This window comes from Bos javanicus, chromosome 21 (assembly GCF_032452875.1).
Source record: "Bos javanicus breed banteng chromosome 21, ARS-OSU_banteng_1.0, whole genome shotgun sequence".
Lineage (NCBI taxonomy): Eukaryota > Metazoa > Chordata > Mammalia > Artiodactyla > Bovidae > Bos > Bos javanicus.
The window spans coordinates 16003400-16026998 of NC_083888.1; the positions used below are offsets into that span (position 1 = coordinate 16003400).

At 43.1% G+C, this 23599-nt stretch overlaps 1 protein-coding gene across 17 annotated transcripts in view; it reads left to right on the forward strand.

Annotated features, from left to right (window-relative positions):
* Positions 1–23599, forward strand: part of AKAP13 (A-kinase anchoring protein 13) — a 324322-nt gene that overhangs the window by 215951 nt on the left and 84772 nt on the right. For all 17 annotated transcript variants that reach the window (XM_061394329.1, XM_061394319.1, XM_061394321.1 and 14 more), the window contains 2 exons: positions 11652–11727; positions 18136–18272. In XM_061394329.1, coding sequence (XP_061250313.1) covers positions 11652–11727; positions 18136–18272 — 213 coding nt within the window. The remainder of the gene's footprint in view (positions 1–11651; positions 11728–18135; positions 18273–23599) is intronic.

Genomic DNA, 23599 nt, shown 5'->3' on the forward strand with positions numbered 1-23599 from the left:
ACTATGAATCATGTGCAGAATGGGATACGGAAGAATCTGAATCATTGGCAGACACCCTTTGGTATCAATAGGCCCATTTTCCTCAGCACCTTTCAAAAGCCTAGATCTGTGTATTTTTGTCTGGGGGTCGCACAGGGCCCTCATTGCAGGAAGAGAGCTCTTCATTTGCTTGTGCGGGATTCTCTAGCTGTGGCACACGGGCTCTGTCGTTTGCAGCAGGTCTGCTCAGTGGTTGTGTTGCCGTAGTTGCCCCTCGGCATGTGGTAATCTTAGTTCCCTGACGAGGGATCGAACCCGAGTCCCTTACATTGGAAGGTGGACTCTTAACCACTGGACCACCGGGGAAGTCCCTCTAAAGCCTACACAAGTTGGTGAAAGGAGCCTTTGTCTTAACACAGTTCAGTAGCTAACTCATGATCACATTAAGAGACTGTTCTTAACACAGGAGGACATCACACCAAGTGTCAGGAACTTGCTGCAAAACTAGCATGCCAAAGACAAAGAAGTCAGAATCCTAGATCAGCTACTGACTTTAACCCAGGGACCATTTCTGTTTCACTAGTTTTATTACTTTGGGTACTTGCAAAAATATTGCCCACTAGTAACAACATGATTCTTCCTGTTACTGATGATTTACTGACAGCATACTTTGTAACTAGTAAGTCAGAGTAGCAGATGAATGGTGAAAAGGTTTGCAGCCCTGTTTTGTGGACACTGAGTGACAGTTTGTACCGAGGACAACGACCCCCTCCCATCCGTGATGTTCAGGCAGGCCACCTGGCCTCATCAGCGCAGGAGTAGTTTGTCTGTAAGCCCAGCGTCATCTTCCAGGAAATACACATCCTTTAACAAGTCTACTTGCTCAAAGACACTTCCATGCCGCTTCAAACAAAAGACATTAGGAGGCAAAAGACGACTGAAGGCAGCTCTGCCTGTCTGCTCAGTTACAGTCTGATTCCCTGAAAAGACTTTTGACTCAAGTGTTGGCTCCCCTGTCCGGATGGTGGGGTTTCTGCTTCCTTTTGTTCAGCCTTGTAACTCCAGCTACATCTCCTGAGACATTTGCAAAGGAAGTAAATACAGGCAGTGGCTGGGAAGGCTGGGTGTAACCATGAGCTGTGTTATTAGGATGTTCAAATATAAACAGTAGCGGAAACACTGCCAAAAACAAGGCAGTTCCCTCTCCACTGAAAATATGCACGGCTCTATTTTCTGACTGATGGGAACGCAGTTTAGGTGTGGTTTAGATCATTCCAAGGGACCCGAGGCTTCATGAAAGGCGTGAAAAACTACCAGGATGGTCAACATTTTTTTTTGCATCAACTTCTCCCATCCCATGTTCCGTATGCACTGTAACTCACCAGAACTTTGGACGCTCGGAGCCTGTAATGTCCACAGTCTGACTGTCGTGGAGATACAATGTGGACAGAGTTTGTTTTTTAGCTAAAGAATCACAAATGGAGTCAGAGCCAGAAAGTGGTTTTGGGTGGCATATTCCTCCAAAAGATGTGGATATTTAATGGCACAGTCTCTGTTTTCCTCATTTCCAACTGCTTGCTAAACATAATTTCAGAATCATTTTGATCTACTCCTCCTACCCGTTTAATCAGTTGCCAGTCTTGTATTTTGGTATTAGTTCAAAGATGCCATAGAGCAGCACCTGGATAAAGGGCCTTATTGTTTCCTTTGTTTTCTTCTTAATCTCAAATTATTAGCAGTCTCAACACTGTCGTTTCTGGTCCATCTCCTCATTCTGCTGGCAATCAGATTTCCTGCTATGCCTAGGCTCAAGATGGCTAAAAAGAGTGTCAGTGGTACAGAGAACAGTCTGTCACCCAGTAATGTAGAAACCTGGGTCTTAGCAGTCACCTTTTGGAAAGGAGACTACCGTGAGAAGAGATGTGTTACCGTAAGTATGATCAGGGCCTGGCATTTCCTCTGGTCTGTAGCAAGCGCTCTGAAAACATCCCATTGGAGCCACGCGGGGTGTGTGGCCTTTAAGTTATCTCATTGTATGAGTGAGAAACAGTGGAGCTGTTGAAAAACAGACCTGAGACGAGGGCAAATGTATCGGTCACACCGGTGTTTCTGAAACCAGGCGGGAGGAGGGAGAGAGGTTTTGTAATCCAGTTTCTGCCTCTTAAATGGCTTGCTTGTGTATACTCAGCGCAGTACTTGTCACACGTGAGCATGATCTGCTTGGGGCTGCTGTCACTGTGTACAGGATGTGGTCGAAAACGCTGATGCCCCTTTTGACATTCTTTCCACACTCATGTCTGAGGACTCTGTCCTCTGGTTAATGGCACTGACCACGATTGGTAGCATCTGGCCCAGATTACCAGCGCTGCCTCCAGCTGTGGGCTGCCCGACAGCTTTTCTCTAAACATGCTCGCTTCTTGGAACTGCCGCACACCCACTCTGTTGTTGTAAGGAAATACATAACATTGACCACACTTGAGTGTACAGCTCAGTGGCATTAAGTATGTTCACATTGTCGTGCAGCTGTTGTGTCACCACTGTCCAGAACTTTTTCGTCTTTGCAAACCGAAGCTCTGTACTCGATAAACAGTAACTCTTCGTTTCCCCTGCCCCCAGTCCCTGGCAATCACCGTTCTGTTTTTTTGGCTCTAGAATTTGACTACCCTAGGTATCTTATGTAAGTGGCATTGCACAGTATTTGTCCTTTCATGACTGGCCTATTTCACTGATTATGATGTCTTTGGGGTTTATCCATGTGGAAGCAGGTATCAGAATTCTCTCCTTATTTTAAGGCTGAATACTACTCCGGTGCATGTATATACTACCTTTTGTTAATCCATTCATCTGTTGATGGCCAGTTGGGTTGTTTTCCCCTTTTGTCTATTGTGAATAGAGGTGCTGTGAATGTTGATATGAGCACCTGCTTTCCGTTCTTTGCGGTGTGTGCCCAGAAGTGGAACTGCTGGGTTTGGGTTGTATGGTGATTCTGTTTAAGTTTTGGAGGAACCCCTGTACTTTTTTCCACGTTTTTACATTCCTAAGAATTTACGTGCACATAGGTTTCAGTTCTCTGCATTCTCACCAACATGGGTTATTTTCTGGAGGTTTTTTGTTTGTTTGTTTTGGAGTGTGTGTGTGTGTGTGTGGTTTAAATACAGTGTGTGTGTGTATGTGGTTTAAATACAGCCATCCTGGTGGGTGTGATGCAGTGTCTCCCTGTGGTTTTGATTTATTTCGTTCCGTGACTGCGCGCTCGCTGCTGCGCTGTTTCTGTCTGCACGCAGCCAGCCTCCCGGTTTCTTCACCTGCCGCTGTGGATCACCCGCACGAGCACCACCAGCAGCGTGTCTTTCCTCTTGGCACGTCCATGCGGCTCCCTCTCCATTTCACACTTTTCTCACCACCTTTTACTCGAGCAGATGAAACTAGCGCCAGTCTTTCTCTCAATATTGATGACTTTTAAGCATCTGAAAGGCATCTTGACACTTCAGACTCAACCTAGTCAAAGAGAAGGCCAAGGCACCACTACCGTCTGCTCTGGATCTCCTGTCTGTTTCTAAGCGTGTAGTCTTTATCTCTCTCTCATTTCTGTGGATTCTGCCCTTTGTACCGGCTCACTGGCCTGCTGCTTCCTTGGTGTCCCACTGGGGCCACACGTCCCCAGCCCAGGGACGCACCCTCCAGACCAGAGCTGCCTAGACTCCTCTTACTGGGCTGTGTCCATGCTTTCCTTCCTTGCTTGCCTGTAGAAAGGAAAACTTCCTACAGTTTTCCTAGGATAATACCGATTTTTTCACTCCCTTGCTTATGTAATTGGGGTGAGGGGCTCACCTTGGTGGAGACTCACGGCTGCCATGTCTCCCATTCTTTCCTCAGTCGTACTTCTGACCACCCTTGGGCTTTTCATACTCCTCAAAAACTTGTAAGAAGAAGTCTCTACTCTGAGTTGTGAAGCCGTCTCCAGAACCACTGACTGGACACACACACGCGTGTTTCTGGGAAAGAGCGGTCCCTGGCTTCCCTCAGATCCTTGAAGGAGTCTGTGCCACTGAAGGCCACGAACTCCAGCTCTGAAATGTCCTGGCGGCCTTGCTCAGCCTCTCTTTTCCATGGCAGGCAGGACTATCCAGTCTGGAGTCCGTGGCTGTGGAGGCCTGATAATCCATGAGCCCATATGGTTATATGCATTGTCCTGGGATGTGGAGGCAGGTACAACCCTTGACGCTTTATAGTTAGTTTATTTTTGGCTGTTCTGGGTCTTCGTTGGTGCACGGGGGGCTGCTCTCTAGTTGCGGGTTTCTCACTGTGGTGGCTTCTCTGGTTGCAGAGCACAGGCTCTAGGGCGCGTGGACTTTGGTCCTTGCAGCACATGGGCTCGGTGGTGGCAGCTCCCAGGCTCTTGAGCACAGGCTCAGTAGTTCTAGCAAATGGGCTTAGTTGCTCTACGGCACGTGGGATCTTCCCAGATCAGGGATGAAACCCGTGTCTCCTGCCATTGGCAGGCGGATTCTTAGTCACTGAGCCACCAGGGAAGTCCATCCTTAACATTTTAAATGAAAGAAGATTCCTCGTACTTTTAAACTGTGGGACCCATTGTGTAAATTGTCACCAGGATCACGATTTGTCTTTCTCTTGCTGTCCTTGACACTGTTTCTTGCCTAAAGTGGGCATGGTACTCCCCAAAAGCTGACTGGCCAGCTGTGTGGTTTAATCAACAAGGTAGCAATAGGAAGAAGGCTTCTTGGGCTAGATTTACTCACTCTTTCCTGGTGAGGAAGTCTCTGATTTACCTGAAATCATACTGATTTTCAGTGTAGGTTTTAGTTTGAAGTGTTTGTGAATGAGTCCTGATTCCACAGAAGGAACTAGCTGGAGCTGCATAGCTGTCGGATTTCCTGAGGTTTCCTTGAGTGCTTGGAGGCGGTGAGCCTGCTCAGCACGTCGTTGGTAATTAACTGTTAGTGACTGAAAACGCAGGCTCCTGAAAGCAGACAAAGCCAAGACAAACAAACAAAACATTTCTTTCAGTTACAGCATTTTGATGTTCCGAAAATTGGCACCCCCAGTTTCATATTTGAGTTTTCTCATTATGATACTTTACTTTCTAAATGTTTTTGTCTAATTTAAGCAGTGACTCTCTTTTCTAGCCAATAATCTCCAGAGATGTTAAATGCTCCTTTGCCAGATTTTTTCAGTTTCATATTGCTATTAAAAATTGTTTAAACAGTCGTTGAATTCTGAGACAAAGTTAAGAACAAGAAGAGATACTTGTAAGGGTGGGGAAAGAGCACTGGACTGGGAGTGAGGAAAAATGAGTCCTCACTCCACCCCTAAACGCTCTGTTACCTCCTTCAGGTCCCTTCACCCGCTGTGCCTGCCCCCCTTTCTAATGGATCTGATAAAGGGAGTGGGGTGATCATCTCGAAGGTTCTCCCTTTAGTTCTATATACAAATCATTGAGGATAATAAACTCAAAGATTATTCATTGAGCATCTGCTATCTACTCGTGGGGAGATCTGTGGAATTTTTAAAGGTAGGATTCACTTCTCACAGAGCTTACGGTCTTTTGAGCAGATGCAGTTACCAGTACAGTATAGTTCGCACACAAATCTACCATCCCCAAATCTAGCCTCACCCAGCGTGTGGCCTCGTCTCAAAATTGGCGACGTGCCTCCCAATGGGACAGGCAGAGGGTCCCATCCAGGTGACAGTAGTCTGCAAACTTGAAAGTACAATTTAGAAATATAATGGGATGTTTTACAGTTTTAATTCTGGTATCACCTGTCTTGTTTCAGACTCTTCTTTCCAAAGTCACCATAAACCTCACGGTTGCCCAATTCAGTGACTTCTTTTTAAAAATGTATCAGTTCCAGCTTCTCAGCAGCAGTTGGCACTGTGGTCCTACCTTCTCTCTTCAGCCCTCGGCTTTTAACTTCTGTGAAACTCCAGTTCTTCTGCTTATACAGGGTCTGGCCGTCTCTGGCCCCTTCCCCACATGTATTGTGCAATAATGCCTGTGTAAAGTGAAAGAGAGGAGTTGTTATCTGGCCCAGTGTTTCTGTGTGTTACATTTGTGACCTGGGCAGAAATGTATAAAGAATTTCAGAAATAGTTTGGCGTTAGAGTGTCTCATTCAGTCTGATTCCCATTTCTACTGATCATAGGACACTTTGTCCACACTCATTTCAGTGGCTCATGTGTGCAGAATGCTGTGGAAGAGTTATTTACTTAATTTTTCCACATCTCTCTCACACCCACTGAGTTCTTAGAGGACTCAGTTCTTTTACTACTACTGCTTTTAAGGCTTGACACAAATGTTTTGATACATTGAGGATATTTAGTACATTTTTATTTAATGAAAGAAAGAAACAAATCTGAGGGTGTTCAGCATTAAGTCTTTGTAGAGTCTTCCTTTTCCTAGAAAGTAATCAATAGGTTAAAAAATAGTTTCCATTTTAAAAGAAAAGTTGGAAGTATGTTTCCAATGAGCAGTCATGTTTAAAACCAGCTGAACCACATGATCATCTTTGATTTACTTTTATATAGTTTGTTTCACTTTTTCTGTTTCCTATTCAGTGCTCTGATTTCATTTAGTTTGTTTTCCAGTTTCTCCATCTTTTTTTTTTTTTAATTTTTTTTCTCAAGCCCCTATCAAGCTTAGTAGAAAAGCTTTTGTATACATATACATACATAATATGTATAATATATATATTTTTAGAAAACTTATGAATTTTTGCCTACTAAAAAAATTTATGACATTTTGATTCTACTTAGTACGAATAGAATGCTAGATTTCTAATTTAAAAAAAAATGCAACCAGCAACAGAGGTTTACTGTATGGCACAGGGAACTATAGTCAGTGTCTTGTAATAACCTGTAATGGGAAATAATTTCAAAAATAATACACGTGCATGTGTATAACCGAGTCACCTTGCTGTGCACCTGAAACGCTGAAAGTCCACTGTACTTTGATAAAAGAGAGAGATTTAAAAAAAGGGAAAGCTGAAAGTGTATCTCATACACTCACGTGAGATACCATTCACACCCGCCAAGTTGGCTACATCTAAATAGGTAAGAGCAGTAGCAGGTGTTGGCAAGGGTGTGGAGAAATTAGAACACTCGGACATTGGTGGTAGGAACGTCAAATGGCACAGCCACTCTGGAAAAGTCTGGCAAGCCCTCAGACTTTATTAAACGTAAAGGTATCATCGCTTGACGTAGCTGTCCCATTCTTGGGTGTATACTCGAAGTGAAACATGTCCAGTGCTCGTATATGAATATTCATGACAGGATTATTCATAACAGCAGCCCACATGTCTATCAGCTGAAGAGTAAATAGAGTGTGGGCATGTCCATACAGCGTTATGGATTATTAGGCGGCAGGGTACAGTACTCATAAAATGCTGAAACACAGATGAACCGTGAAAGCCAAGTGCAAGAAGCCAGCAAGCAGAGGCGTCAGAATGTATGCGTCCGTTTATACAGAACGTCCAGAGGAGGCAAATACACAGGGACAGAACTTACATTAATGGTTGCCTGGAACCGGGAGGGCAGGGGTTTGGGGTAGGGTGTGACTACTGATGGATGCAAGATTTCTTTCTTATGCCATGAAAATGTTCTAAAATTAGATAGTGGCCATGGTTTCACAGCTGTGTTAAGATGCTAGACCACTGAATAGACTATTTAATAGTTAAATAGGTGAGTTTTAGAGAATATGAATTAGGTTTCAACTTGTTCAGTCGCTAAGTCGTTTCTGACTCTCTGCAACCCCATGGACAACAGCACGTCAGACTTCCCTGTCCTTCAGTGTCTTCCAGAGTTTGCTAAAACTCTTGTCCATTTAATCAGTGATGCTATCCAACGATCTCATCTTCTGTCACCCCCTTCTCCTGCCTTCAGTCTTTCCCAGCATCAGGGTCTTTTCCAGTGAGTCGACTCTTTGCATCAGGTGGCCAAAGTACTAGAGCTTCAGCACCTGTCTTTCTGAATATTCAGGGTTTATTTTCTTTTAGCATTGACTGCTTTGATCTCCTTGCAGTCCAAGGGACTTTCGAGTCTTCTTCAGCACCACAACTGGAAAGCATCAAGTCTTTCATGCTCAGCCTTCTTTATGGCCCAACTCGCACATCTGTAAATAACTACTGGAAAAACCATAGCTTTGACTATACAAACCTTTGTCATATATTTCAATAAAGGTCTTAAAATGCAAAATTGGACATATACACGCACAAAATGTAATGTGATATGCTGGATTGCCAGCATCCGTTGGATCATCAAAGAAGCAAGAGAGTTCCAGAAAAACATCTACTTCTGCTTTACTGACCATGCCAAAGCCTTTGACTGTGTGGATCACAACAAACTATGGAAAATTCTTCAAGAGATGGGAATACCAGACCGCCTGACCTGCCTCCTGAGAAATCTGTATGCAGGTCAAGAAGCAGCAGTTAGAACTGGACATGGAACAACAGACTGGTTCCAAATAGAGAAAGGAGTACATCAAGGCTGTATATTGTCACCCTGCTTATTTAACTTAATGCAGAGTACATCATGCAAAATGCCGGGCTGGTTGAAGCACAAGCTGGAATCAAGATTGCCAGGAGAAGTATCAATAACCTCAGATATGCAGATGACACCACCCTTATGGCAGAAAGTGAAGAACTGAAGAGCCTTTTAATGAAAGAGAGTGACAGTTGGCTTAAAACTTAATCATAAAACGAAGATCATGGCTTCTGGTCCCATCACTTCATGGAAATAGATGGGGAAACAATTGAAACAGTGAGACACTTTATTTTTGGGGCTCCAAAATCGCTGCAGATGGTGACTGCAGCCCTGAAATTAAGAGCTTCCTCCTTGGAAGAAAAGCTATGACAAATCTAGATGGCATATTAAAAAGCAGAGACATTACTTTGCCAACAAAGGACCGTCTAGACAAGGCTATGGTTTTTCCAGTAGTCATGTTGGATGTGAGAGTTGGACTATAAAGAAAGCTGAGCACCGAAGAATTGATGCTGTTGAACTGTGGTGTTGGAGAAGACTCTTGAGAGTCCCTTGGACTGCAAGGAGATCCAACCAGTCCATCCTAAAGGAGATCAGTCCTGAATATTCATTGGAAGGACTGATGCTGAAACTGGAACTCCAGTTCTTTGGCCAGCTGATGCGAAGAACTGACTCATTGAAAAAGACCCTGATGCTGGGAAAGATTGAAAGCGGAAGGAGAAGGGGACGACAGAGGATGAAATGGTTGGATGGCATCACTGACTCAATGGACATGAGTTTTAGTAAGCTCCAGGAGTTGGTAATGGACAGGGAGGCCTGGTGTGCTGCAGTTGCGAAGAGTAGGACACAACTGAGTGACTGAACTGAACTAGCTGATCCTGGATTGGATCCTGGACCATTAAAGAACATTAATGGAAAAAGGAATGAAATCCAAAGTCTGGAGTTAATTAACAATAATGTTCCAGTGTTGCTTTCTTTCTTTAAGTTTAAATTTTTTTTTTTTAAACACCAAAGACATTTTGTATTGGGGTATAGCCAGTTAGTAGTCATTAAAGAAGATTCAGGAACCTATAGAAAAGTTAGAGTGGATATTAGTTGTCTCTCTATGATCACTCAGGCACAACCACTCGGTGAAACATTGAATCATATTAAAGCTTTTCGCCACATAGGTGTTATCAGGAGATTTTTGGCCGCTGCTGCCTTTAAGTATATCAATACTATTTAATATATACTAATTGTCAACTGAACTGAACTGAATTGTCAAAACTGATGGAGTCTGAGATTTCACCCTGCTTGCAAGCTACCAAGTCAGCCTGACAGTTTCATGGCTGCTGTCTGAAGTCAAAAAGCACCCTGAGCATCAGCTTCTTGTTGGTGCTGCTTGCTGCCCTGCTCCCATGGGGGCAACACGAGGGGCCCGGGGAGATGCTGTGTCACAGCTGAGGAGCCCCAGCCGTGGGACCCCTGCATTTTTGCTGTGTGCAGTAAGCCTGCCTCACTTTTGTTCTGACTTCACACCTCTGTCATCACACAGAAAGAAACAGTGTCTCTGTCTCCGGAGGCTGTGTGATATGTATGGATACATTCTTAACAAGACAGCCTAGAATGAAAGCACAGACAGCGTCCTTTGCTCAGGAGACACTCACAGGGAGATCTTTGAGGAGTTGCCTCCCGTCACTAGTATGTTCTCATCATTGTTATTCAGAAATCAGTGTATTCCATTAAAGAGATTTGATTTAATTTTAACTTTCTTTCAGTATTTATTGTATATTAAATGATACTCTGCTAACTTTTTTGTTAAGTAATACATTATTTTTTGTATTATTTATATATTTATATGTTATTTTGCAAAATGTGAAACTCATTTTCTGTAACACACAAATGCCTAAAATGACATGAAAAGTGAAGTCAGTTCGTCCCTCAAGTATTGACAGTGAAGAAAATTCTGTTTACTCATTGGCCATAGAGTAATGTCTGAAAAGGTGATGAAAACATTCTCACATCAAGAGTTTTAACAAAGTTTCCTAAAATGTTGACCGGAGAGGTGTTGAAGGTCATGGACTGGGAGAGAGCAATGTCATCATAATTGAGAGCTGCTCAGTGTTCTTCACTGTTGTTAAAGGGTCTGCTTTTAAAATTTCTGTTATCTATTTAAAATTTGTTGCTGTGTTCATGGAGCAAAAGTACAGTAATTATGGACCCTTGCTTTTCCTGTTGACAGAGAAACTTAATTCACTGGAAGTGAAATTTGGCTCATTTCAAGTGAGGTGCAGTTCACAGTCAGAAAATCCTTCTCTAAATGAAAGGTTCTGTTTTGTTTTTTAAGGAAAATTTGCTGTTTCCATTCTTTGAAAGATGGGGATTGGGTTTGTTAAGGTTACTGAATTTGAGGTTTCTTCCTTATACACACTCAAATTGCATTTTGAAAAGGGATACTTTGCATAATCCTAGGGAACCTGCTGAATATTCTTTTCCATTCAAAGATCACTTTCAAATTTTTGGCATCATTCTGTAACACACCAGGAGCTGAAACAGTGATGATGTTTCAGGCTGGTCCCAGCCTCCATTCGTCTCTACTGGGAAAAGAGCTGAAACGAGTCAGTGATTTGGTGTTTTTGTTTCCTGTGGCTCTAGGTTTGCATGGTTTATTTGCAAGCAGTTTAATTTCTTGCATTTGCTCTTTGTCAGGCAGTTGTAATTGGACAGAATGCCCCATAGCTTTCTACCTTATCTCGCTTAGCATGTTTAGGAAACCTGTTGTTCTTTCTCACCCATATACTTTAGCATCTTCTCACCAAAGATGAGAAATTGACAAATGTAGGTCCTTCAAGCCTAGTTATTCTTTGGCAAGAGAAATAATACAAACTTCTTCGAGCTAGTGTGGGGATTAAATAGAATGATATATGTAGAATTCTTAGGATGAAAGGAAATAATGTATGTAGAATTCTTAACCTGATATCCAACATACAGTAATCCTTGAATAAACAGGAATTATTTTTGCATTTGTTTCTGACTTGGATGTGAGATACGTATTTCAACATTTGATCCATTTTACCTGTTAGCTTCTTTTTTCTTTATTTCACCCTTGGCCGCACCATGATCTCCTCTTTGCATGTCTTTTTCTGTTTTGGTTTTTATGCCTGACTTTTACTCAGTCTCTCTTTCTTTCCCTTCAGATAAACCGAGAAAACTGGTGTACCATTGAGCCGTGCCCTGACGCAGCATCACTTCTGGCTCCCACGCAGAGCCCAGGTAAGTGGGGATTCTCCACCTTCCGGTTTGCTTGAATAACTACATCCAAAATGTCCCTCTTCCAGAGCCACCATCCCACTCTCATGCAGAATGTTGGCGATCTGTCCTTCATGAGCATCAGTGGGATAAGTGAGAAGAGTGTTACGTGATTTGGGTTTCTAGGCCTTTTATCTATCTCACAGCTGAAAATGGACATGTAATTACCTAAATTTCATTTTAGTAGTAAGTTTCCATAGGTGACTTTATAGTTGATTAATTCATCTGTGAAGGCATATGTGCTGTGCATATATATGTACATGTGATAATGGTTTCTTAATATGATAAAACTATAAATATATGTTATTAAGGACTAATCCCAGGTCTCTTGATTTTGGCTGCACATTGAAATTACCTGGGGAGGTTTAAAAATACACTGATGTCTGGGTCCTACCCCCTAGCGATTCCAATTTAATTAGGCTGAGGTGTGGTCTGAGCATCAGATCTCTAAAAGAGCCTTTGGTTCCTCTCCTGTGTAGCTTAGGTTGAGAATCATAATCTTTGGAAATACTGTCAGCAGTTGAGGCTTTCCTTAAGCACCCACGAGGTATTAGTGACAGTAGATGAGGGTAAAAGACCTTAAGACCTTGGTGGTTAATGACACAGTACATGTTTTATGGTTGTTAGGAGTCCTGACTTCTTACCCAGGTTGAGCCTCTGATTCACTGTGAGGCAGGGTTTGTTCCTGTGTCTGTGCTCTATTGTCATCATCCCTGAGGCCTACTGGCTTTCCTTAAGGGAAGGGTCCAAATGACTGGTGAGTCACTCAAGTACCCTATGGCTGTTCTTGCAGCTGGTAATTTGCATTTTGGGCTCTTGAGTCTGCTTTACCCAACAAAACCTCTGTTAACCTTTTAATTTTTCCTGACTTGCTTTAAAAATTACTGAGTTCTCATTTGCTGGTCTTTTTTAGAAACAGTTTAGCTGTGGATGTATGGCAGTAGGAAGAAATTTAAGAACAAGATGGTTCAAATCCTCTTCCTAAAGAGAAGTTTCCTGCTGATTCTCAACCCTCTGACTTTGCTCCAAAGAAAGTGTTGGAAACAAATATGAGAAGAGTTGTTTTTTTTTCCCTATTTTTCTTTCATACAGAAATTAAAGAATATTATTATGCTGTTGTGTTTAGGGTCTCCAAATATTTTAAGATTGACCTTGTTCACAGATGTAGCTGACCCATTCCCCATCTAATCCCCTAGAATCTTCTACTTGAAAGTATACTACTCACTCTGTTTTAGTTCCTTAGCTGTTAGGGGCTTTTTCTAGAAGTGTAATTGCTCTCAGCCACTCAAGCCGTGAAGTTGTCTGCCCTGTAGAGGTTGCCTCACAGTTAGAATATTCACAGGAAGGTTCTCCACATGCCACAGTTTATTTTTACTCCTTTCAAGAGGTGAATTTGAACCCCTGAGCATTTTCCCCAGGGCATAATCTTAAATATTGTTGACTCTTTCCATACCCCACCCCCTGAAAGACTTTGATTCTTTCGAATCTTTTTAAACCTCAGTTTAACAAAATCCTGAATTATGCTCCTGAACTTGAGGCCTGAGATTATGACTGTAGGCATAGTTTCTTGTGAATTCTAGATATGTTCAATCATGCAGGTTTCTTTCTTTTGCTTTTAAACTCAGCTCAAGAGAACAATAGTGTTAGACTAAATAAGATAACAACCTTTATTTAACGTCACTTTGTATACTCTTGAGGCTTCCCTAGAGGCTCAGATGGTAAAGAATCTGCCCACAGTGTGGGACAGCCATGTTTGATCCCTGGGTCAAGAAGATCCCCTGAAACAGAGTCCATAAGACTGTTCCATACATCAGTGTCTCTTTTGCTGTCTCGTACACAGGGTTATTGTTAGCATCTTTCTAAATTCCATATATATGTGTTAGTATACTGTATTGGTGTTTTTCTTTCTGGCTTACTTCACTCTGTATAATAGGCTCCAGTTTCATCCACCTCATTAGAACTGATTCAAATGTATTCTTTTTAATGGCTGAGTCATACTCCATTGTGTATATGTACCACAGCTTTCTTATCCATTCATCTGCTGATGGACGTCTAGGTTGCTTCCATGTCCTGGCTATTATAAACAGTGCTGCGATGAACATTGGGGTACACGTGTCTCTTTCCCTTCTGGTTTCCTCAGTGTGTATGCCCAGCAGTGGGATTGCTGGATCATAAGGCAGTTCTGTTGCAGAGGGAGAGGGTGGGAAGATTTGGGAGAATGGCATTGAAACATGTATAATATCATGTATGAAACGAGTTGCCAGTCCAGGTTCGATGCACGATACTGGATGCTTGGGGCTAGTGCACTGGGACGACCCAGAGGGATGGTATGGGGAGGGAGGAGGGAGGAGGGTTCAGGATGGGGAACACATGTATACCTGTGGCGGATTCATTTTGATATTTGGCAAAACTAGTACAATTTGTAAAGTTTAAAAATAAAATAAAAAAAAAAAAAGAAGATCCCCTGGAGGAGGAAATGGCAACCCACTCCAGTATTCTTGCCTGGAGAATCCCATGCACGGAGGAGCCTGGTGGGCTAGAGTCCATGGGGTTGCAAAGAGTGGAACATGGCTGAGCAACTAACACTTTCACTTTCTTTCACTTGTGTAATCTTCAGTCCAGGATAAATGCATGCTTATTTAAGTAGAAATAAGTGCATATGGATTACGGTTAACATGGGTCAGCAAAGCCCAGTGAGCGGGCTGCTGCTAAGTTTTCCTTCCCCAACTATAATTTGTTTGCATATGTAAAATTTAAGCCCGAGTGACCTGATAAGCACTTTGAAAGTGCACATTACATTTTGCTTACTTTTAAAAAGGTGGTTGCTCAGGGCACAAAAGTAAGAGACAGACTTATAAACGGGTCATAGAATAGGACTGACCCACCGCAAAGTGTCGTGTCCTCACTGGACATTTGTCAGATCACAAGTTAGGGTTAATGAAGCGTTAACCCCTTTAGACGTGTGTATCATACTGTGCCTGCTGTGTGCCGAGGCGCAGATGTCCGTTACTAAGTGTGTGAATTCTTTCTCACCATCACTACAACTATTTTAGGGAGGGACACACTATCCTATTTCATTGGTAAGGAGACTGAGTCTTAGAGGTCAAGAATGACTCTTGCCTGGGGGTCTTTTAGTAGTCAGATCCTGATTTAAGCCGCACCCACCTCACTCTATCTAAACCCCATGATGGTTGTTCCTGTTTATACCTTCCTTATGCTCCACCTTATGGATTAGGAAGAAAGATTCCATTCGTTTTGAAAACCTGCCAGCATATGTGAGATGAGGGGCCTCGCACTTCCATCTGTGAGGGTTTCATAACGCCTTCAGGTCCTCTTCTCTCCCTTTTTCCTTGTTTTGATCCTCTTCCCTCTGCCCCAGCTCGACAGTCAGCGTTGTATCCCATCCAAGACTCGGGTTCGTTCCCTGGGTGAGGTGTTCCTCCCGGGACTGAGTTTGGATCTTCCCTGTGAATTTTCCATTAGAATGTCTTGAACTGCTGCGTTTTCCAATCTGGAATTTGGACGTGGTCTGTTTGACTGCCAGCTGGACAGCGAGCGGCTCAGCGTAGTTGCTGTGACAGCCCTTTCTGCTTCTTGGGCAGCCCCCTCCCCCGCTGTTTTCCCCTCAACCACAGAGTGGAGTTTTTGATTTTTCCAAGTGGGGAAAGCCAGGATGGTGGGGGGTGGGGGGAGCAAGTAGAAAACTCACAGCCACCAACTCCACCTAAGTTAGTACATACTCTAACTGTGAAGGGGGGGAAAAACGCCCAAAATTCTAGAATACCTGTGATTTCCAGGCTTTTAAAAGCAGGGCTAGTCCCATTGAACTAACACACACAGAAACAGTTTGGACCAAGATTGAAATGGACTACTTTTCTACTTTAAATAGAAACATTTCCAGATTAATCTGTAAGCCCTGCCTCAATTCCTGTGGGATGATTTATGTATTAATACTTTTGTGTTGAAATTGCCTCTTAATATATTCATTTCTACCCCAAGATTATAAACTGCCCCCTACCCTCCCACACACAAACATGAGGCAGCGCTTTATTTGGATAATCCCCAGTCCCCAGTCAGATGCTTCACCAACAGAAAAGGTCATTTTGTTGACAAGTAATTCATGACCTGTATCAGTGCAGTACCTTTTTGACCTTGTCTTAGATTCCTGGTTAATCCAGGGCTGATACTTTTTTTAATAAATTTATTTTTTAATTGAAGGATAATTGCTTTACAGAATTTTGTTGTTTTCTGTCAAACATCAGCATGAATCCAGGGCTAATAATTAATCACTTAATTAATGATCACTTATTATTTAATTTAGATAAGAGAACCTTTCTATTCTCATCTCTGAACACTGACATGTACACACGGTTACCGTCTAAGCATATGTGTGATGTGCGTGCATGCTCAGTTGTATCCAACTCTTTGCAGCTTCATGGGCTGTAGCCCAACAGGTTCCTCTGTCCATGGAATTCTCCAGGCAAGAATACTGGAGTGGGTTGCCATTCCCTTCTCCATGGGATCTTCCCAACCCAGGGATTGAACCTGCATCTCTTGCATCTCCTGCATTGGCAGGCAGATTCTTTACCGCTGCGCCACTAACGAAGCACACTGTCTAAGCATAGACTCTAAGAATTAAAAGAGACACTAGCACATCTCGTTCAGCCTCTACTCCCTCTTCTGTGTAGACAGTTTTTTCGAGACCTCTTGCCACAGGCACACTTTCTTTGCTCCAGCCCTTCTAGTGAATGACCCTGATGACTTCAGGTGTCTGTCAGTCTGTGGACCGGAAGCCCAGTTACAGTGAAGCTCTGGTTTCACTGGGCGAGCCTTCAGCCGTCCTCAGACACATTTTCTTCAAGCTCCTCTGCAGCCTGAATGTATCTCGGGCATTTCCACTCTCGTGACCTCATTGCCACGTTTATCAGTGTTTCAGTGGGGTTTGTTTAGGAACAGACACCGCCGTGGAGGTGCAGCGCTGGTGGCCCCCACTGGCCGTGGCCAGACCCTCCCCATGTTGGACTTGGGTACACTGTCTGTCATGCCTGTGCTTTGTCTGTAAATAGGGCCTGAAGCTGTTAGTGTCTTTCGTTTTGCCGTCACCTTGTGCTGTCAACTCCTCTTGAATTTCCTTTCAAGCAAAACCTCCAGGTAGAGTTCTCTTGAACTGCCCAGCAGCCGGGTTGTCTGCTGTGTCCCTCATCACTTAGTAGCACCTGAAGATTTTATAAACTTCCATGTGTTTTCCAAGTCACACATCATGCCAACTAGAATGGAATCGCTTCATCTTTCAAAACTCCCTGAAGGAGGTTGATATCTTTCTTGGTATCACTATGTACCAGTGTTTTAATTTCTGTTGTTACCAGGTCACATGTCCCTTTTGGATACAAAGTTAAGGGAGAGAATGAGTTAAATACTGAGCTAATTTAGGTATACTAAGCCTTTGGAATTCTTTGAGGTACCAGTACAATATTTCTGTCAAGGTCCCCCTCTCTCTGCTTCCCGCCCCCTCTGCTTCCCCAGAGTTCATATCCTAGTTGTTGAACTGAAAACAGATTCTAGATTATGTATTTTTCTTCATCACATTATTCATCCAATACCAGATCTATCTAGGACAAGTTAAATAGTTATATTTCAGTTATTGCATAATAAAATCTATAAGTTTAATACACTGGTATGCTTATTAGTTACGCTTCCTCTTTGTCTTTCATCTTAGTATTTTGATAAAGTAACAAGTTTCCAGAAAGAACTTAAGTCTCAAAACAGAAATTGCCCGCAAACCCTATCACATAGTTTCCTAACGAAGAACTTCAGATTTTGGTAGCAAAAGAAATAAATTCTCTAACTACCAAAAGGAAAAGATGTATGTTTAAATACATAGGTGTTACTACAGTTCTACATCACTGTTGCTATGGTTTTTTCTGTTTTGTGCCCATGATTTATATGACAGACTCAGGTTATCAACAGAGAATTGAAAGCAACTAAATTTGTGTCCTTTACAGATTCTTAATTGAAACATGTATATTATGATATGTGAAATAGATCGCCAGTCCAGGTTTGATGCATGAGACAGGGTGCTTGGGGCTGGTGCACTGGGCTGACCCTGAGAGACGGGATGGGGAGGGAGGTGGGAGAGGCGTTCAGGATGGGGAACACCTGTAAACCCATGGCTGATTCATATGAATGTATGGCAGAACCACTGCAATATTGTAAAGTAATTAGCCTCCAATTAAATAAATTAATTTTTTTAAAAAAAATATAGGAAGGGAAGGAGATTGGGTAGTCAATCGATTTAAAACGCTGATGGATGGAATGAAAAGAAACTGATTTTTTTTTTTTTAAAGCAGTGGTTGAATGAACTTTCTTTTTCAGAATGTGACAGCTTCCTGGATGTTGGACTGGGCCGAGAGTGTGCCTCAAAACCAGGTGTCCTTAAAAGAGAATCTGGGAGCGATTCTGACCTTTTTCACTCGCCCAGTGAAGACGTGGACAGCATTGTCTTCTCCAAGGTACCGTCGGCCTCAGTGTGCGACTCTGGCTAGCCATCATCTCTTACATGATCTCAGTGACTTGTAAAGGCTCCCTTTTGGAGAATGAAGCTCCAGGTGGCCGGGCCTTAGAAAGACACCTTGACTATTTTCTTTTCTGTAGAGTCATAGCTGGTTCCATGCAGGTTGTGAAGCTTACAGTGAGCCCTAAAGAAATGGATGTTCCTTTCAAGTGAGTTAGAAGTCAGATGACAGTGACTACTCCTCAGGGGGCAGGAAGGACCACAGGACAGACTGTAAGACGTCATGTGCATAAGCTCACCACAGAGTCCTGGGTGGTTAATATGTTTAGGCCTGAAGCTCACAGTTGAGCTTGGTGAGGTCAGCCCTCCTTATTGCCTGCTTAATTGGAACTTTCTAGACCTCTGCTTAGGAATCCAGCTTTCTCCCTGGTGGAAAGCCAAACCCATCCACATGAGTCACTTCACGTTTTCATAGTAGTTGAGGCTCCAAGGCATGCTGTCTTAACTTAGGTTTGTATCTAGTTGCAGCAAGGTCCGTTTTGTCTCCTTAAGAATAGAGGCTTTTCCTGTAGCCGGGTCAGCGCACGGTATTGTTAACCTGCTGCAGGGGGCTGTCTTAACAGAGAGCTGGGGAGGGGCAGACACAAAGCGGCCGTGCCGACGCCCTTGTCAGGGTGCGGGAGCTCGTGAGAGAAGCTGCGGGAGGTTGGGTCAGTGGCTCATCAGGTCCCCAAGGCAGGTTGGTGGTGCTGGGTCTAAAGCTACACCAGAGGCCTTCTGGGACTCGCGTCCAGAATGCGCTTGAGCCTCTCTGACTGTACCTGCGCCTTCCCTGCCTTCTGCTCAGCAGCTCTCGTGTGTCCTCTGGGCCTCCCCTTACCCTTGGCCTCTTTCCACAGGGGACATTGGGGAGACTCAGGGACTTCAGCATTCCTGTCGTCATTCCTTGTAGAAGGGGGAAAAGTAAAGTAGAAAAGTCCACTAACTTGGCAGAGCTATCCTTCTCTGAAGTTATTTACAGAGAAGAACATCAATATGATCTCTGTTTTTTTAACCAACAGAATTTAGGTAGTTTCCAGGGTTTTTTTGAGGTTTGCGTTTTAAGGACTCCTAAAAGTGTCTGCTTCTCCCCAAGGGGAATACCGTTCTCTAGGTGCCTGTCTCTCAAAAGGCATTGGTGAATGCATTAGATATCATCTCTTAATTCCAGTTTTAGAATGGAATCGTTGGTAATCACACGGGGCCCTGGATATGTGAGGATTTGCTCAACATTTATATACGGGGGACAGTTTTCTCAGTAAAAAGCTTTTTAACCAATTGTAAAGTTTCCTCCGTGAAGAAACACTTGCTTGAACCTCCTAGGTGCCTGCCAGCTTGCCCTGAATGTTGCCATCTCTAAGCTGAATGATTTTCCTAGCTGAGGAGAATTAGCATTGACTATATGTTACTTAATTATTCCAGCCTGCCAAAACCGTTTAGGTTTTGTTCATAAAAAATGGCCAGCGCTCGATTTTAGGAGTTTTTTCCAGGACGACAGCACAGATAGCATTTTTAAAAGTTGAAGCATATCCCTGACTAAACTTTGGCCAGCATCCCATGCCGGGGTTCCTCAGGAAGTCCAGACATGGCGGAGACGTGCCCTGCTCTTCACGCTCACGAGAATGTCTGGTGGCCGGGGGTGAGGTCGGAGGGTCCTTCCTCTTAGTGTCTCCACCCTGCCACAGCGGTTGGTGACCAGGAAAGGTTTTGCAACCACGTTTTCTATAACATTCACAAAACCACAGGTTTACATGTGAGAGGAAAAGGAGACAGACAGGCTAGTGTTTCCAAGGTGCTTACTTCAAGTGAGGCACTGAACAGAAGTTTTTTACATAGGTGACCTCATTTCATGCTCCCAGCGGCCCTGCAAGGTGGGTGGTTTTATCCTCATTATACCCCTGAGGAAGCAGAGGCTCTGGTTGGTAAAGAGGTTGACTCAACATTACTCAGCTAGTAAGTGACAGAACTGAGATGTGTCACTGGGCCCAACTCTGAAATCCACTCGTTGATTTTGCTGTCTCCACGCACCTGCTTTGGTAACCAGTGCCGTATACACAAGCATGGCAGTGGTGGCAGACAGGCCGTCAGCTGCTTCCTTGAGGCCTGCCCCTGTGGTCATCCGCACAGCGTTTGCTGTGAAGCATCAGACCCTCCCGGAGTCTCTGCAGGCTCCAGCCCTCCCACATTCCTCCTCTAAAGACTAATGTGTAGGCAAGGCATTGCACCATCCTTTTCTGTGGACCATGAGTGTGCATTAGGTCACTTCCTGCAGCCACTTGTGTGACTTTAGCCTCACAGAGGGCTCTTTAACATCAGCCCACAGTGCTTGTCAGAACTTTCCACCTTAACCTCATGTTTCCACTTGGCATGCCGGCCTCCTGGCAAATATGACTCTTTGGTGAGTGTTGTGAACTTCATGTTTTTTTCTGATGGATATTTGCGGGTTCCTAAGGTCTTGGCTTTTCCATAGATCAGTAGCATAAAAATTTAATTTTTGCTTTTAAAGTGAGAAGACATCCTAGGGTTCTTTCTGGCCCTAGCTAAGAAAGAAAATGTGGTTGTAAAATACATGATCTGGGCCACTCTGTTATCCAAAAGGATAATTGAAGTCCACAGAATTATACTAATAGTTGCTGCCTCTTTTTCCCAAAGATAAAGCCCTTACACCTTGTTTTTTTTTTCCCCAAAATCGTAAGACACTACCCACAATTGATTAAGAAAAAGCAAAGTGACTTCGCCAACGTGCTAGCTTTTAAAAGAAAATCCTTTATTTCATATGCTGTCAGAGCTGTCAAGTACTTAAACATCAAGCCAAAAATTTACCTTATATTTTTTAAACTTTCAGATAAAAGTACATATATTTACAGAATCCAGAGTAGAAAACCTGTAAACTCTTAAGGCACAAGTGTTGAAATGATTATAATTTCAGAACTGTGAAGTGGGGCTGATGCTTGCCATCAGTATAGCGCATAAATGGATTAAGTGATTGGCACATACTAGGCATTTAAATATATGCTTTTATTTTTAAGGCACATGCCAAGTGCTTGAGTATACTATAACAGATAACTTATAAGTATTTGAATAAATGAATGAAAATTAAAGAACTAGTATTTTGGTAGTGTTAAGGGTGATTCCTTCAGGTGTAGTAATAAGATACAACGTGCATAGCTATTTCTAGATTTCTATATATACAAGTGTGTATAGTGTTTATACCTCTCCATAGACATATCTGTATCATACCTGCATGGTGTGATTCTGGTTAAGAAAGCCAATCAGGCATTCCCCCCCCGCCCCCAATACTCTATTTTTAAAATTTTGAAACAGAAAAGTAGGAAGAATTCTGCGGTGAATACGCACCACCTAGATTCTACAATTAACCTTTTATTATTTACTTCATAATTGTGTATCTGCCCCTCATTCTTTTCATTAGGTCATCTAATTTCTTTAATACACTTCAAAGTTATAGATATCAATACATTCCACTTCTCAATACTTAGAATTCAGTATTTGTTTATAAGATTTTTTTTTTATAATATTTACATAAAATGAAGTACACGGTCCGGAGGGTACCATTCAGTGACTTTGCTTCCAACTTTATTGAGTTATAATTGACAAATAAAAATCATATATTTTAGGTGTATGAATCCTAGCTGAACCTAGAATCACCTGGAGAGATTGGAAAGGGAAATAGATGAAGAAAAAAAGAGTCTGTCCCTCAGAAACTTGAGTTTATTATGTAACCTCACTAAGCTTCAGGTTTCTCATCAGATGCACATAAGAATAGCTACTAAATCAAACAGTTGTGAGGATTAAAAGAAATCATACATCTAAATCTCTTAGTAAAAGCCTCACAGTGGTGAGTATCTAGTACATAATTGCTGTTCAGATTTATGTGATAGTTATTCTGCACATGTATTTTAAGGAGAAAGCAATGGCACCCCACTCCAGTACTCTTGCCTGGAAAATCCCATGGACGGAGGAGCCTGGTAGGCTGCAGTCCATGGGGTCGCTAAGAGTCGGACTCGACTGAGCCACTTCACTTTCACTTTTCACTTTCATGCATTGGAGAAGGAAATGGCAACCCACTCCAGTGTTCTTGCCTGGAGAATCCCAGGGCCGGGGGAGCCTGGTGGGCTGCCATCTATGGGGTGGCACAGAGTTGGACACGACTGACGTGACTTAGCAGCAGCAGCACATGTATTTAAGAAATAGATTCTCTCAAGCTTTTTATAAACATCATTTATTTTAGACTTCTGTGTTAACTTTTATTTATGTAATTATTATGTAATTTCATTTTCCCTAATTTATTTGGCCTTAGATTAAGCAAAACCTACGTGTGCTTGGGTCAGTCTGTCAGCTCAGCCCTGCCCTTGAAGCCGGAAGGCCAGTGTTGGAAAGAGCCACTGCCCTGACCCCTTTCTGTGCCCGGAGGGCGTTCTCTCCATCACCTAGTGGGTTTTTCTAGCCTGATCACCACTTGCAGATATTCATAATTTTATTAACCCCAAGGAAAGAGAAGCTTATGGTAGAGGGGAGAGTTTTTGTGTGTGTTCCATCCTTCTGTATGCAGGAGGAAAAGCAGTTATGAAAAGAGAGGACTAATTCGTTTGTCAGCCTCAGGTACAGACATAGTCTTCGTTTCCCCAGTAAGCTTGCTTTCTTGCACGCGTGTGTGTTAGTCTCTCAGTCGTGTCTGACTCTGTGTGGCCCCGTGGACTGGATCCCACCCGTCTGCTCTGTCCATGGGATTCTGCAGGCAAGAATCCTGGAGCAGGTGGCCGTGCCCATACATGACTCCATCCACCCCTTCCTTCCTGTGTCTACACTTGAGCGTCTCATCTGCTTCTCTGCCCTAACCCAGTCTTAATACTCATCTCAGTTGTTTTCGGCCATCTGCTTCTAAGAATGAAAAAATATTTAATATATATACATGTATTTTCGTTCTTATATATTCATTGTGCTGCTAAGTCACTTCAGTCATGTCCGACTCTGTGCGACCCCATAGACGGCAGCCCACCAGGCTCCCCGGTCCCTGGGACTCTCCAGGCAAGAACACTGGAGTGGGTTGCCATTTCCTCCTCCAATGCATGAAAGTGAAGTCACTCAGTCATGTCCAACTCTTAGCGAGCCCATGGACTGCAGCCTACCAGGCTCCTCCGTCCATGGGATTTTCCAGGCAAGAGTACTGGAGTGGGGTGCCATTGCCTTCTCTGATATATTCACTGTATTTATATGTAAATACTTATGTATTCAAATGTAATATTTATTCCATATAAATATGTGTTT